Source organism: Geotrypetes seraphini, chromosome 2 (genome assembly GCF_902459505.1).
Source record: "Geotrypetes seraphini chromosome 2, aGeoSer1.1, whole genome shotgun sequence".
Classification (NCBI taxonomy): Eukaryota; Metazoa; Chordata; class Amphibia; order Gymnophiona; family Dermophiidae; genus Geotrypetes; species Geotrypetes seraphini.
This window is the reverse complement of record NC_047085.1, coordinates 241636137-241651442: the sequence shown is the minus strand read 5'-3', so window position 1 is coordinate 241651442 and position 15306 is coordinate 241636137. Positions and strand designations below refer to the sequence as shown.

Sequence of the window (15306 nt, the reverse complement as noted above, 5' to 3'; positions counted from 1 at the left end):
TGAGAGCCTGGTCCTAACAAGATATTCAGTGGTACCCATAGACTCACCTACAAAATCTTACTTCTCTTTTTAAAAGTTTGACAGTCTCACACTCCTCTCTATCTGAATTGTCTGCTCATCTATAATAATAAAATGCTAAGCGCGCATGCGCGTGGATCCCTGATCTGTCGAGCTGTGGCGGTGAGAGTGGGCATGCGCGCATCTAAGGACCAGCCAGGTAACACGCCGCGACTCCCCCCTCCCCCCCCCCCCCCCCGCCGCCCCTACCCGGCACACCACTAACACGGCACAGGAAATTAGGCCAGTAGAAGACCTGAAGCAGCGTGTTTACTGTGCTTGGGATGCTGCTGGAGCTACGAGGTTTGTCGGCCACCTAGCGGTGGGAGGGTCGGTTGGGAGGGTCAACAGGGGTTTCTGGTGTGCCGGGTAGGGTCGGCGCAGGGGGGGAGGGTTAAAAACATGCTGCTCAGGGGGATGGGAGGCAGGCAGGCAGACTGGCATCAGGGGGTGGGGTGGTTTCCATGGAAACATGCTGCTCAGGGGGATGGGAGACAGGCAGGCAGGCTGGCATGGGGGGGGGTCAATGGAAGGGGGATGGGAGGCAGGCAGGCATCGGAGGGGGGTAGGGGGTTTTCAATGGAAACATGCTACTCAGGGGGATGTGAGACAGGCAGGCAGGCATCGGGGGGGGGGGGGGGGTTAAATGGAAACATGCTGCTCAGGGGGATGGGAGGCAGGCCGGCTGGCATCAGGGGGTGGGGGGTTTAAATGGAAACAAGCTGCTCAGGGGGATGGGAGGCAGGCAGGTTGGCATCGGGGGTGGGACAAAGTCTGGAATATAATGATGAGGACATAAGAAGGTGGCACTGGGGGCACTAAGGACATAGAAAGGGGCACTGAGGGCACTAAGGACATAGGATTCACTGAGGGCACTTAGCAAGACAGAGGCACTGGGGCCACTAAGGACATGGGTAGGAGGCACTGGGGGCACTAAAGACATAGGAATGAGGCACTGTGGGCATTAAGGACACAGTACGCTGGCACTGGGGCACTAAGGACACAGTACGCAAGCACTGGGGCACTAAGGACACAGTAAGGACATGGGAAGAAGGCACTGGGGGCATTATGGACACAGGAAGGAGGTAATGGGGACACTAAACATAGAAACATAGAAATAGATGGCAGATAAGGGTCACGGCCCATCTAGTCTGCCCACCCCAAGGACCCTCCCCTACCTTTCTCTGTGAATAGATCCCACGTGTCTGTCCCATTTGGCCTTAAAATCAGGCACGCTGCTGGCCTCAATGACCTGGAGTGGAAGACTATTCCAGCGATCAACTACCCTTTCAGTAAAAAAGAATTTCCTGGTGTCCCCGTGCAGTTTCCCGCCCCTGATTTTCCACGGATGCCCTCTTGTTGCTGCAGGACCCTTGAAAAAGAAGATAACTTCTTCCACCTCGATGCAGCCCGTGAGATACTTCAATGTCTCGATCATGTCACCCCTCTCTCTGCGTTCCTCGAGAGAGTATAGCTTTAATTTATCCAGCCGTTCCTCATACGGGAGATCCTTGAGTCCTGAGACCATCCGGGTGGCCATTCTCTGGACCGACTCAAGTCTCCGCACATCTTTACGGTAATGCGGCCTCCAGAACTGTACACAGTACTCCAGGTGGGGCCTCACCATGGATCTATACAATGGCATAATGACTTCAGGCTTACGGCTGACGAAACTCCTTCGTATGCAACCTATGATTTGCCTTGCCTTTGATGAAGCTTGCTCCACTTGATTGGCAGTCTTCATGTTCTCACTGACGATCCTGGCAACTCAGTTTCAATGCCAAAAAATGCAAAGTCATGCACCTGTGAAGCCAGAATCCATGCAAGATCTACACCCTAAATGGCGAGATCCTGACAAGAACTGTAGCAGAAAGAGACTTGGGAGTGATTGTCAGGGAAGACATGAAGTCGGCAAACCAAGTGGAGCAAGCTTCATCCAAAGCAAGGCAAATCATAGGTTGCATACGCAGGAGTTTCATCAGCCGTAAACCTGAAGTCATTATGCCACTATATAGATCCATGGTGAGACCGCACCTGGAGTACTGTGTGCAATTCTGGAGGCCGCATTACCGCAAGGATGTGCTGAGACTGGAGTCGGTCCAGAGAATGGCCACCAGGATGGTCTCGGGACTCAGGGAGCTCCCGTACGAGGAGCGGTTGGGGAATTTGCAGCTCTACTCACTCGAGGAGCGTCGAGAGAGGGGAGACATGATCGAGACATTCAAATATCTCACGGGCCGCATCAAGGTGGAAGAAGACATCTTCTTCTTCAAGGGTCCCGCGGCAACAAGGGGGCATTCGTGGAAAATCAGGGGCGGGAAACTGCACAGTGACACTAGGAAGTTCTTCTTCACTGAAAGGGTGGTTGATCGCTGGAATAGTCTTCCACTTCGGGTTATTGAGGCCACCAGTGTGGCGGATTTTAAGGCCAGATGGGATAGACATGTGGGATCTATCCGCAAAGATAGATAGTGAGGATCACTGGGGTGGGCAGACTTGATGGGCCTTGGCCCTTATCTGCCGTCTATTTCTATGTTTCTATGTTTCTATGATCACCCCTAAGTCTCGTTCTGCTTCAGTTCTTGTTAGGATCTCACCATTAAGGGTGTAAGTCTTGCATCATGTTGTCGGGCATTGAATCTATTTCCGTTGTGCTTTTGCCCACTACATTGCCTAGTTTGGCGTCATTGGCAAATAATGTAATTTTACCTCGCAGCCCTTCCGCTAAGTCTCTTCTAAAGATGTTAAAGAGGATTGGGCCCAGTACCGAGCCCTGCGGCACCCCACTGATCACCTCCGTCATTTTGGAGGGGGTGCCGTTCACCACAACCCTCTGAAGTCTACCTCAAAGCCAGTTCCCAACCCATTTCGTCAATGTATCGCCCAATCCCATAGAATTCATCTTGCTCAGCAACCTGCAGTGTGGTACGCTATCGAATGCTTTGCTGAAGTCCAGGTATACGATGTCCAGGGACTCTCCAACATCCAGCTTCCTGGTCACCCAGTCAAAGAAGCTGATCAGGTTGGATTGGCAGGATCTCCCCTTAGTAAATCCATGTTGACGGGAATCCCGTAGATTCTCCTCGTTCAGGATCGTATCCAATTGGCGTTTGATTAGAGTTTCCATTAGTTTGCTCACTATTGATGTGAGACACACCGGTCTGTAGTTTGCCGTCTCCATCTTAGAACCTTTCTTGTGGAGTGGAATGACGTTGGCCGTCTTCCAGTCCAACAGGACGTTACCCGTACTAAGGGAGAGATTGAAGAGCGCGGATAGCGGTTCCGCCAAGACATCACACAACTCCCTGAGCACCCTGGGGTGTAGGTTGTCAGGTCCCATTGCCTTATTAACCTTAAGTTTGGACAGCTCGCAGTAGACACTGCTGGGTGTAAACTTGAAATTACTAAACGGGTCAACTGTGTCAACCCTTGTCTGTAGCTGAGGGCCGAGTCCCGGCGCCTCGCGGGTGAAGACTGAACAGAAGTATTCATTTAGCAGTTGGGCTTTTTCCGAGTCCGTTTCTACAAAGTCTCCGTCTGGTTTCTTAAGACATACTATCCCGCCTGAGTTCCTATTTCTTTCACTGATATACCTGAAGAATGATCTATTTCCTTTTTGGATGTTCTTCGCTAGAGACTCCTCCATGCGGAATTTGGCCTCCCTAACTGCTGTTTTGACGGCTTTTGACTTGGCCAGATAGACTTTCCTAGAGTCCTGTTTCCCTGATTGTTTGTATGAGATGAATGCTTTTTTCTTCTCCTTGATGAGGGCCGAAATCTCCGCAGAGAACCATTGAGGCTTATTGTTTCTTCGCCGTTTACTTACTGATTTAACATAGCGGACGTAGGAAAAGGTACTAAGGAGATGGGAAGGAGGCACTAGGGACACTATGGACATAGGAAGGGGCACTAAGGACATAGGAAGGAGGCATTGAGGGCACTAAGGACATAGGGAGAGACGCAGACAGAAAAAAATGACAGACAGGCAGCATGCAAGGAGAGAGAGACAAAGAAAAAAAAACCCAGACAAACAGACATGTACTCTAGCACCCGTTAATGTAACGGGCTTAAAGACTAGTTCCATATATTCCCTTTCCATAGCAAAGCAGCAGATGAATCCAGACTAGTGGGTATAGCTCACATCGACCAGCAGGTGGAGATAGAGAACTGATTAACAGTTGGCCTTAAAGCCTGGTGTTCCTTCTGTTGCTTCAGTTTTGCTCTATCTCCCAGCAGGGACTGAGCTAGCCCTCTAGCTCTTGGATTCTGGATACTGCCGGAGATATTGGTGTTCGGTGGACTTCCTCTGTTGAGACTCTGTCTCTTCAGTAGGACAGGGGTGCCTGGCTGATTGGTGCCGGCTTCAGGAGTTACACCTGGGCCCCCCCAGGTCCCTGCTCCACCCTCCCCTCCGGGTGATTGAGGGGTTTGTTGGTCCTGCAGGAGTCTTCTTTCTTCATTCCAGTAAAAAAAAAAAAAAAAGTCGACTTCCTGTTAGTGCTGAGCTTTGCACTCTGTGCATTTGCTTGCAGTACACTTACCAGCTGTGTCCTGGCGTCTGAGATCGCGGGAGCAAAGTGGTGAGTGTTTTCCCTGCCTCGGGGCTTGGGTGTCGCGTTGCCGAGTGGAGGGGTGGTTGGGGGCGGAGTCGGCCGTCGGCGGCGTTCGCCGCGTGTGTAAAAAAAAAAAAAAAAAAAATGAAACGCGGCATGGCAACGGAGGCCGGTCAGCGGTGTTCGCGCTGTGGAACGCGCAGAACACCGTCGGGCCTTTGCTCGGCCGAGTGTGAGGCTGCACCAGCTGAAGATGCCTTTTTGCAGGCTTGTGAGCTGGCTATTGCCCGTGTCAGAGAGGCAAGGGAAATTTCCCCGGCACGCGGGGGTGAGTCAGAGCTGCGGGGCTCTTCCTTGGCAGGGGGGAGTTCGGCGGCAGTGGGGGAGGCGGGAGCGCCAGCGGAAGTCGCGGCCCCGCTCCCCGGCACGGATCAGGGCGCTTCAGCGGCCCTTCCGTTTGGTTCATTTTCGCCGGAGTTTGTGATGCTGCTGCACCGGGCATATTTGTTACTGGGTGCGCAGCCCGCCCCGCCGGTGCCGGTGGTCAATGTGTCCCGGCCGGTGCCCTCGACGTCGGCGGTGGTGACTGGTGAGACAGGCAGACCGGCTGAGGGCACGGTGGGGTCGCCGGCGAGGTCGCTGGTAGCAAAGAAGCGTAGGCTCGCGACCGCGGAGGCAGAGGACATTCTGCCTAGAGGCTTTACAGGGGCTGAATATTTCTCAGGCAGATACTGCGGTATCAGGTAATCCCCTGATGGCAGGCACACGTAGGCCACCTAAGTCTTTTCCGGTGCATGAAGCCATGCAGGGGTTGATCTCGGCGCAATGGGATACGCCAGAGGCCAGTTTAAGGGTGGCAAAAGCCATGCGGCTCTTGTATCCGGTTGACCCGACTGAACTGGACAGGTTTAAATTACCCAGGGTGGATGCTTTGGTGGCGGCGGTAACCAAAAAGACTTCCTTACCGGTGGAGGGGGGAGTGACGTTGAAGGATGCGCAGGATAGGAAGATTGAAGCTTCCTTAAAAATGTCCTTTGATGTAGCAGCGGTTACCTTGCAGGCCGCAATCTGCAGCTCTTATGCGGCCCGAGCATGTTTGCAGTGGTCGCAAGTAATGTCAGATAATTTAATGGAGTCTGGGGGTTCTGTCCCTTCGGAGCTGGCAGATTTAGAATCCGGATTGGCTTATTTGGCAGACTCCTTATATGATATGATTAGGGCGTCTGCGAAACAGATGTCTCTTTCAGTGGTATCTCGCAGATCCTTATGGCTCAGGCATTGGGCGGCCGATGCTGCTTCTAAGCTTCGGCTGGTGAGGCTCCCTTTTAAAGGGGGTTTGTTGTTTGGAGAAGATTTAGATAAACTGGTGAAAGATTTTGGGGATACCAAAACTCTACGTTTACCGGAGGATAGGGCTAGGCCCCAGGTGAGGCCCTCCTCGTCTAGACCGCGCTTCAGGGATGTGCGGAGATCCAGGTCTAGTAAGCCCTTCTTCAGATCGGCATCTGGTTCGTCCTCTGCTTCGAGACCGAGGTTTCAGCAGAGGGGTTCCTTTCGTACGACGAGACCCTCTGCAGGGCAGCCAACTCGTACCCCAGCCTCTCGCACTCCACAATGACGGGGGCTTGGCTCCCTCCGCCTTTCCCTTAGGGGGCCGGCTTTCGGAGTTCCGGGCGGAGTGGGCCACGATCACGTCAGACCAGTGGGTGTTGGACATTGTTCAAGAAGGGTACAAGGTAGAGTTCGCCTCTCCCGTCGTAGATTCTTTCTTGGTGTCCCCGTGCAATGGGGCGGCCAAGGGAGACGCGGTCAGGATGACTCTTCAGGGGCTGCTCGAGCTAGGGGCGGTGGTGCCGGTGCCCCCGGAAGAGGTAGGCAGCGGTATATATTCCCTTTACTTCATTGTGCCAAAGAAGGGGGGGTCCTTCAGGCCGGTGCTGGATCTCAAAAGAGTCAACAGATTTCTCAGTGTTCGCCATTTCCGCATGGAGACGGTGCGCTCGGTTATTGCGGCTGTAAGACCAGGAGAGTTCCTCACGTCCCTCGATCTCAAGGAGGCGTACCTCCATATTCCGTTCTGGCCTCCGCATCAGCGATATCTGCGGTTTGCGATTCTAGGTCAGCATTATCAGTTTCGGGCAATGCCCTTTGGTTTGGCAACGGCTCCCCGCACCTTTTCCAAGGTCATGGTGGTGGTAGCCACCTTCCTACGCAAGGAAGGGATTCGGGTACACCCTTACTTAGACGACTGGTTAATCCGCGCCTCGTCCAGGCAGGAGAGTGTGGCGGTTACTCAGCGAGGGATCTCTCTCCTCCAGTCGTTGGGGTGGATTGTCAACTTTCCCAAGAGTTTTCTGTCCCCATCGCAGTCGTTGGTGCATCTGGGGGTGCGGTTCGACACGGCGCGGGGGAAAGTATTTCTACCCCGAGACCGGGGGGAGAAATTGCAGGCTCAGATTCGCCTACTTCTCGGCTCGGCCAGACCTCGAGTTTGGGATTATGTACAGGTGCTGGGCTCCATGGTGGCGACTCTGGAGGTGGTCCCCTGGGCGCGGAGCCACATGAGACCCTTACAGCACTCTCTGCTCTCTCGCTGGTCCCCAACTTCGCGGAACTACAATGTGCGTCTCCAATGGAGTCGTCGAGCAGCTCGCAGCATGCAGTGGTGGCTCCACGAGTTGCATCTTTGGAGGGGCATGCCGTTGGCCACGCCGGACTGGGTGGTGGTCACAACGGATGCCAGTCTGCGGGGATGGGGGGCCCAGTGCCTGCAGGCGTCAGTGCAGGGGATGTGGTCCTTCCAGGAGGCCCAGTGGCCCATCAATTTGTTGGAATTAAGAGCAGTCAGACTGGCGCTGCAGGCTTTTCAGTCGCTGATTCAGGACAAGCCGACCAGAATCTTTTCGGACAGTGTCACGGCGGTCGCCTATGTCAATCGGCAGGGGGGCACCCGGAGTCCGCGGTTGGCAGAAGAGGCAAGAACTTTGTTTCAATGGGCAGAAGGACATGTTCCGCTTCTGTCGGCGGCACACATTGCAGGTCACGAAAACGTGCAAGCGGACTTTCTCAGCAGGAATCTTCTGGATCCGGGCGAGTGGGAGTTGTCTGCTCCAGCGTTCAGCCTGATAGTCCGTCGGTGGTGGTTGCCGGAGATGGATCTCATGGCCTCGTCCCGCAATACGAAGTTGCCTCGGTTCTTCAGCAGACGCAAGAATCTGGGATCGGAGGGGGTGGACGCGTTAGCTCTCCCATGGCCTCCGAATTCCCTGCTGTATGTGTTCCCACCTTGGCCCATGATAGGTCGAGTGTTACAGCGCATCTCTCGCTTTCACGGCCGAGTCATCCTGGGGGCTCCGGATTGGCCGCGTCGGCCGTGGTACGCAGATCTGATTCAGCTGGCGGTAGGCGAGCGACTGACGTTCCAGGTAACGCCCGACTTACTAACTCAGGGTCCAATTTGGATGGAAGATCCGGCCCGCTTTGGTCTTACGGCCTGGCTATTGAGCGGTCAAGGCTAAAAAAGAAGGGCTATTCAGAGCGGGTGATCACCACCCTGCTTAAAGCCAAGAAACTTTTGACATCAGCCTCCTATGCAAGAGTCTGGAGGATTTTTGAGGGATGGTGCGGTCGCCAAGGATTGGAGCCCTTCAAGGCTTCTCTGCCGGCTATTCTGGCTTTCCTGCAGGAGGGCGTAGAGAAAGGGTTAGCCTATAACTCTTTAAAAGTTCAGGTGGCGGCCATTGCCTGTTACAGGGGCCGGGTGGATCGCTCGGCTCTCGCGTCGCAGCCGGACGTGGTCCGTTTCCTCAAAGGAGTTCACCATATCCGCCCGCCGGTAAAGCGAATTTGTCCATCATGGAATCTTAAACTCGTCCTTGGGAAGTTGCAGGGGGCACCTTTTGAGCCCCTGGCAGCGGCCACGTTGAAAGATGTCACCCTGAAAACGGTTTTTTTGGTGGCGATAGCTTCAGCAAGGCGAGTATCGGAGCTGCAAGCGCTTTCTTGCAGAGAACCCTTTTTGCGTTTTTCGGAAACTGGGGTGTCGGTGCGTACGGTGCCGTCCTTCCTACCGAAGGTTATTTCGTCCTTTCATGTGAACCAGAGTTTGTTCCTGCCATCCTTCCGGAAGGAGGATTGGGGGAAACAATTTTGGTCTTTACGGCTTCTGGATGTAAGACGTATGCTTCTCCATTATTTGGGAGTGACGAATGATTTTCGTCGGTCGGACCATCTCTTTGTCGCGTTCGCGGGTAAAAACAAAGGGATGGCGGCGTCTAAAGCGTCCATTGCGCGTTGGGTCAAGGACACGATTGCTTCGGCGTATGTGTTGTCAGGGAAGAAGGTACCGGAGCACCTTCATGCTCATTCCACTCGGGCTTTGGCTACATCTTGGGCGGAGTCCGGGGGGATGTCTTTGGAGGAGATTTGCCGGGCGGCCACTTGGTCGTCGGGAAATACTTTTTCAAAGCATTATCGGTTAGATGTAGCGGCCCGTGCAGAGGCAAGTTTTGGCGCTGCAGTTCTGACAGAGGCAGCATTGGCGTCCCACCCAGTTTGAGTTTGCTTTGCTACATCCCACTAGTCTGGATTCATCTGCTGCTTTGCTATGGAAGGTAAAATTATGGTCTTACCTGTTAATTTTCTTTCCTTTAGAAGCAGCAGATGAATCCAGAGCCCCTCCCCATAGGCACTGGATGTGTGAAGGGTGTTTAGTTGATTGGGTTAGTTGGGGCTCTGGTTGGTAAGTGTATTATTTCATTGCTGAAAAAAAAAACAAAAACAAATGAAAAACAAAGGATAATATTATGAAGAGATAGACACATTTTCTACTGGAATGGAGTTTTGTTGCGGCTCATTCTCCTTTCGGGATGCTTGGGCAAAAGTGCATAACTGAAGCAACAGAAGGAACACCAGGCTTTAAGGCCAACTGTTAATCAGTTCTCTATCTCCACCTGCTGGTCGATGTGAGCTATACCCACTAGTCTGGATTCATCTGCTGCTTCTAAAGGAAAGAAAATTAACAGGTAAGACCATAATTTTACCTTGTTCCTTACAGCAGAATCTTCTCATCATTCTGAATACCTGGCACATTATTTATGTATTATTTATATTTATAAAATGACAATTGTACAGAATATTGTTTCTTTTTATACTTTAATAAAATATGTTCAATATAAAATCATAACTATTTGAGGCTTGTGCAGATGGGATCAGATGGTTAACGGGACCGAGCTCACGGGGACGGGGCAGCGATGTGGTTTTTAAAAATTTCAGTCTTATTAGTTTGCCGGTCCACAAAATAATTATTTTATTTCTGCTGGTCCATAGGTGTAAAAAGATTGAAGAACACTGGTCTAAAGTACTTAAAGAAATATTTCTGTCCTTATGGGGGACTGTATAATGAATGAGAGTTTGATGTGTGAATGTGAGGATTGGTTAGCAACAGAAATTAAACCAGAATTATAAGAACATAAGAACTGTCGCTGCTGGGTAAGACCAGTGGTCCATCGTGCCCAGCAGTCCATTCACGTGGTGGCCCTCTGGTCAAAGACCAGCGCCCTAACTAAGACTAGCCCTATCTGCATACGTTCTGGTTCAGCAGGAACTTGTCTAACTTTGTCTTGAATCCCTGCAGGGTATTTTCCCCTATGACAGACTCCGAAAGAGCATTCCAGTTTTCTACCACTCTCTGGGTGAAGAACTTCCTTATGTATGCAAGCAAAGCATAGTGAGTGGGGGGATAGGTAATGCTAACTAACCTTAAAAGGAGAAATAAAGCCTGGAGTGGATTCAGTGACCTGACATTTCACATCCCTGATAGTGGGAACTTTTGGTGGGGAATCTTAGACCATTAAAACAAGGGTGGATGGTTCCCAGCCCACTGCCCAGAAATAAGAAGGGTAGTGGAGGTATTTACAATTCAGATAGTCAGGTGGGGAGAACTTCCTGAAGAAACACAGTGGGCTCAATACAGTAGGAGGCGTGGAGCTAAAGCTCATGGCCGGCTGGTCCTCGGGGCTCTTGTATATTAGTTCTGTAAACCAGAATGCTGCCCAGAACTGTGCAAAGCATGGCAGCGTAATTATAAGAAAGAAACCATGGTTTAAAGGAAAAACGTTTGGGTTGTTTTTTTTCTTTCCTGATTGAAGCAAGGACTTGCTGTAAAAGGAGAACTTTGTTTGTGATAAAATTTTTTCCAAGCATCATCAGCCGGTGTGGCTGTATCAGAACCAGTGCAAACTGAACTGAATAATAAAACTTGGAACTGGCAATTATTGGTGGAAGTTGTTTTTTTTTTCCTTTTCTTTTTCTCTGCTGTTCTTATTCCAGAGTGGCCCTCCGAAGAGCGCTAATACTTGTGCCTGGGGCGGGAGCAGGGTTGCCAGCGCTAGGCTTACCCCTGGCCCAGTCACAATATATTATTGAGTACTAATTTAGTGGCAAATATTTTGAGCTACTGGGAAAAAAACCCCACACTTTCTACAATTTCTTTTAAATTGGCTAGTTGTTAGCTTCAAGGAGCATTCAGGTACATACTCATTCTGTATGAAGTTGTTCCACTCCACTCATGATTTTATGAATCTCTATCATATTTGCTCATTGATGCCTCTTTTGTAAGCTGAAAAGATCTAACCAGTTTAGCCTTCCTTTATGAAAGAGCTCTTATGTCCCATGTATCCATTTCCTATTCTTCACTGAACCTTTTCCAAGTTCAAGTTCAGGTTTATTTTGATTAATTGCCTATATAAAGCTTTCTAGGTGATGTACAATAAAATACAAGTTAATATCATAATATCACATTAGTATTACAAAACATCCAAAACATAATCACAAATAATTATTAATTAGTTAAATAAAATAGAGAAAATTTCTCTTTACCTAACAGTTAACAAAAAAAAACATAAGACATAACAGGGAGGAAAGGAGGGAATGGGTTACAATATTTCTCTTAAAAAAGGGAAAGAACAAATGTTATATATTTTTCTGAGATGGCGTAAATAGAACTACATACAGTGCAGAAACTCTGTGTGGTAACAGCATGGATCAATATAAGGACATTATAAAAAACTTTAATATTCATTATTTTGTTCTCTTTTTCTTTTCAAATAATTACTGGCATTACCACTACTGCATAATGAGCTGAGGATCACAAAGTATACAGATAAAGATAAATTTCTGTTAATACCATATTTTTTGCTCCATAAGAATTGATGTCGGAGGTAAGGCTTCTGGGCCGGCAGTGTGCAATCGCTGCACTCGCCTGGCCCTTCCCAGCAATTTGTTCCATTTGGAGGGAGTGAAACGCCACTGGGTCCCCGCTCATCCCTTGCTCTCAGGCTGCTCTCGGTGCTGTGCTGATGAGTTTGACCCGCTGCTTTAGCCAAGAGTCCCCTGCTGCTACTTTGTGGATGTGTACTCACAGCGGCAGCAGCGGGAGGCAATTAAAACCAGCGGGTGGGCAGGCATGGGTGTGTGTGGAAGAGGACAGAGGCTGGAAGGCAGTGAAGGGAACATAGGAGGGAGGGTGCAAGGGACAATTGTTGGGCCTGAGTTGGAGGGAGGGGGGGAAGAGGACAAAGGCTGGAAGGCAGTGAGGGGAACATAGGAGGGAGGGAGGAAGGGACAACTTTTGAGCCTGAGGAATGAAAGAAAGAAAGAAATCACTGGACAACAAAGGTAGGAAAAATGATTTTATTTTCAATTTAGTTATCAAAATGTGTCAGTTTGGAAAATTTATATCTGTTGTCTATATTTTGCACTATATTTATATATTTTTCTATAGTTACTGAGGTGACAATGCATATTTTAAAAAAAGTCATCTGCCTTGACATCTGTGACCGGTCCCTGCTCACCCTGTGCCCTGTCCCAGCCTACCATTAGACCACAAGAGGGGGGACAGGGTGCAGAGCCTGGCAGGGAGGGGGACAGGGTGCAGAGCTTGGCAATGAGTGTGGGGTTGGGTGCAGAGCCTGGCAGGGAGAATTTGGTTCAGAATGTTGTTTTTTTTCTTGTTTTCATCCTCTAAATCTAGGGTGTGTCTTATGGTCAGATGCGTCTTATGGATCATAAAATATAGTACTTCTTATAATAAATGGCACTGTTCTGTAAAATAAAAGTAAGCATGTATATTATAAAAAGACATCTGTAATATTAGCTTTACTTTTCTTATCATGTGAAGTGAATTGTAGATACTCCAGTTCTGGTTGAACTCATTTTACTTGATCGTATCCTAGACTAGATAATTTTGTAAGAACAGTTTCTTATACCTGGCTTCTACAGTAAAGGAGACCGATTGCTGCAGTCAAATAGAAACAAAGACCAAATAAAAGTATTCTGGCTAAATGGTAGGAAATGACTCTATCTTAAAGAATAATTCCTGGCAAGTGAAATGCTAGGATTTGGAGACTTAACATTCTTGTTATGATTCACATCTAAACAGGTTAATAGCAGTTAGATCTGTGCTTTGTTCTGATAAGCTGAAAGGAAGCAACATCTATCAGAAAGTAAATTAGTTATGGAAAAAATACTCCATTTCATCCATAAAATGAAAGGTTTATTTTTTTTCTTGTAGGATTATTACAGAATCAATGATTCTAATTGAGTTGGTACCTCATTAAATAGGATTGAACACAGCACCCCACTAAGGTCTAAATCTCAGCATTAACGCTTAAAATTATTATTAAAACTCTGGCCTTTTTGCGCTTCACAAGAAAAGACTTAATTCCTCTCAGTAGGGCTTCAACTAATCTGTCTTTTTATTTTTTATTTTTTGCATGAACAATACAGAAATATAATTTGTATTTAACTACAAAAGCAGTACAAAATGCACATTTTTCCTTTAGTTAGCAGAAATTCTGTAACAAAATCATATATTTTAAATTCTGTTCTTTACATTGACCATGCATGTTGCATTAATTTTTCCTCAGAGCACCACCAGCTGTATGTTCCTGAATCAGCTCAAGTTGGCTCTGCAGTGGGCAAAATCAAGGCAAATGATGCAGACATTGGCCTTAATGCTGATATTAAATACACAATTGTTAATGGAGATGGTTCTGGCGTGTTCTCCATATCCACTGACAAAGACAGTAGAGAGGGCATTCTTTCACTGAAGAAGGTAAGCAAATAGATAATAAAGAATCTTAACCAAGAGTGCATATTTAAACTTATTGAAAAGTCTCCTTGGAAGATAAATTTTAGACCTAATATATTGCCATATTGGGTGGCCTAACAAAATAAGTTGGTGATTTTACTCCAATGTCTACTAGAAAGGTACCTATTGTAAGCTTGCACCGGAGTTTTAACCAAGATGGAGTAATGGGGTCTCTGATAAGGTTAAGGCTGGAGATGTTGTGGTACAGAAATGGTATTGTCACTGGGGAGGGTGTCCCAGTTATTGCATAATGTCAACACCTGCTCTCAAGACCAAAGCTCACACATACCAAATGCTAGATAGAGCTAAGGTCTGTGGCTCTTGGTCAAGGTATTGTCAGTGTTTGGGTTAAATAGCAGGGGCTGAGGGAATAAGAGAATCAAGAAAGGAAAGCTTGAAGGGTGGCAGAGTCAGAATGGAAAGTGGGGGTAGGAAAGTGATAAATCTAAAAGAAGAAGGTGATTTGTAAAGTAAACAAGCCGTTTGGATAGGAAGTCCTTTATTAGTGTAGTGTCATGACGACAGGAGTATGATATTTTTTTTTGTTCAGTGTTGTGTGGTTATTTAACTAATGTTTTATTGTACATCACTTAGTAAAATTAAGATGGGCAGTAAATGAATATATAATAAACTGACTGGATACTTCAGGGCCCAAGTATGCAGAGAAAAATATGCCCACCATCCATAGAACATTTTATCCAAGTTGCTAAATACTTTTTTCCATTTCCCTTTTAATGGTGTAATAGAACTCCATCTCTGATCCTTTTAAATATGCTCAGTTGCTTCTATTCCTCTTTCCATTCTGACTCTCTCCCTTCTTTCTTCATCTATGTACTTCTGTCTATATCTACTTCCTCTAACACTGGAATGGCATGAAGTCATTATCATTTTATTGGCTTTGTCATACTTTAATGTTACAGCAGGTTCTGACAAATCTTTTGTGAGAGGATTTTGAAATGTACAATCTAAAACAGGAGTGGGCAATCACAGTCCTTGAGGGCACACAACCCAGTCAGGTTTTCAAGATTTCCACAATGAATATGCATGAGATTGATTTGCCTATACTGCTTCTATTTTATGCCAATAGATCTCATGCATATTTATTATGGAAATCTTGAAAATTTTAACTGAGTTATGGCCCTTCAAGGAATGTGGTTGCTCACCCCTGATCTAGAACCTAAATAAGAAGTACTGACAGGGCTGAGAGAGATTGTGAGTTGAGAGCAATGGTGATGGACTCTTCAAGGTGGAAAGGTGTGAATATGGATCTGGATCTGCCAGGAGATTCACATATAGACTACCCTTCCTTCAGGATTCAGATTTAGAGTTTGAATCGACTGTGTATCCTATCTTCCCTTGTATCCAGACTGAAGGAACACCATAAGAGGGATATGTAAAAGTGTCAATATAGATGAGAAATTAACATGGAGGATTAAAAAAATCTAAAGAGACAGATGAAGAGCAAGAGGTAGAAAAAAGAAGCACATAAAGGATTAAAAAGAGAATCCACAAAAGTTAGCAGAAAAGGCCACATAACTCCTTCTG

The 15306-nt window shown here is 47.9% G+C and overlaps 1 protein-coding gene across 6 annotated transcripts in view; it reads left to right on the top strand.

The window, feature by feature from the left end:
* Positions 1–15306, top strand: part of CDH18 (cadherin 18) — a 1088060-nt gene that overhangs the window by 888242 nt on the left and 184512 nt on the right. For all 6 annotated transcript variants that reach the window (XM_033935275.1, XM_033935273.1, XM_033935270.1 and 3 more), the window contains one exon: positions 13538–13725. In XM_033935275.1, coding sequence (XP_033791166.1) covers positions 13538–13725 — 188 coding nt within the window. The remainder of the gene's footprint in view (positions 1–13537; positions 13726–15306) is intronic.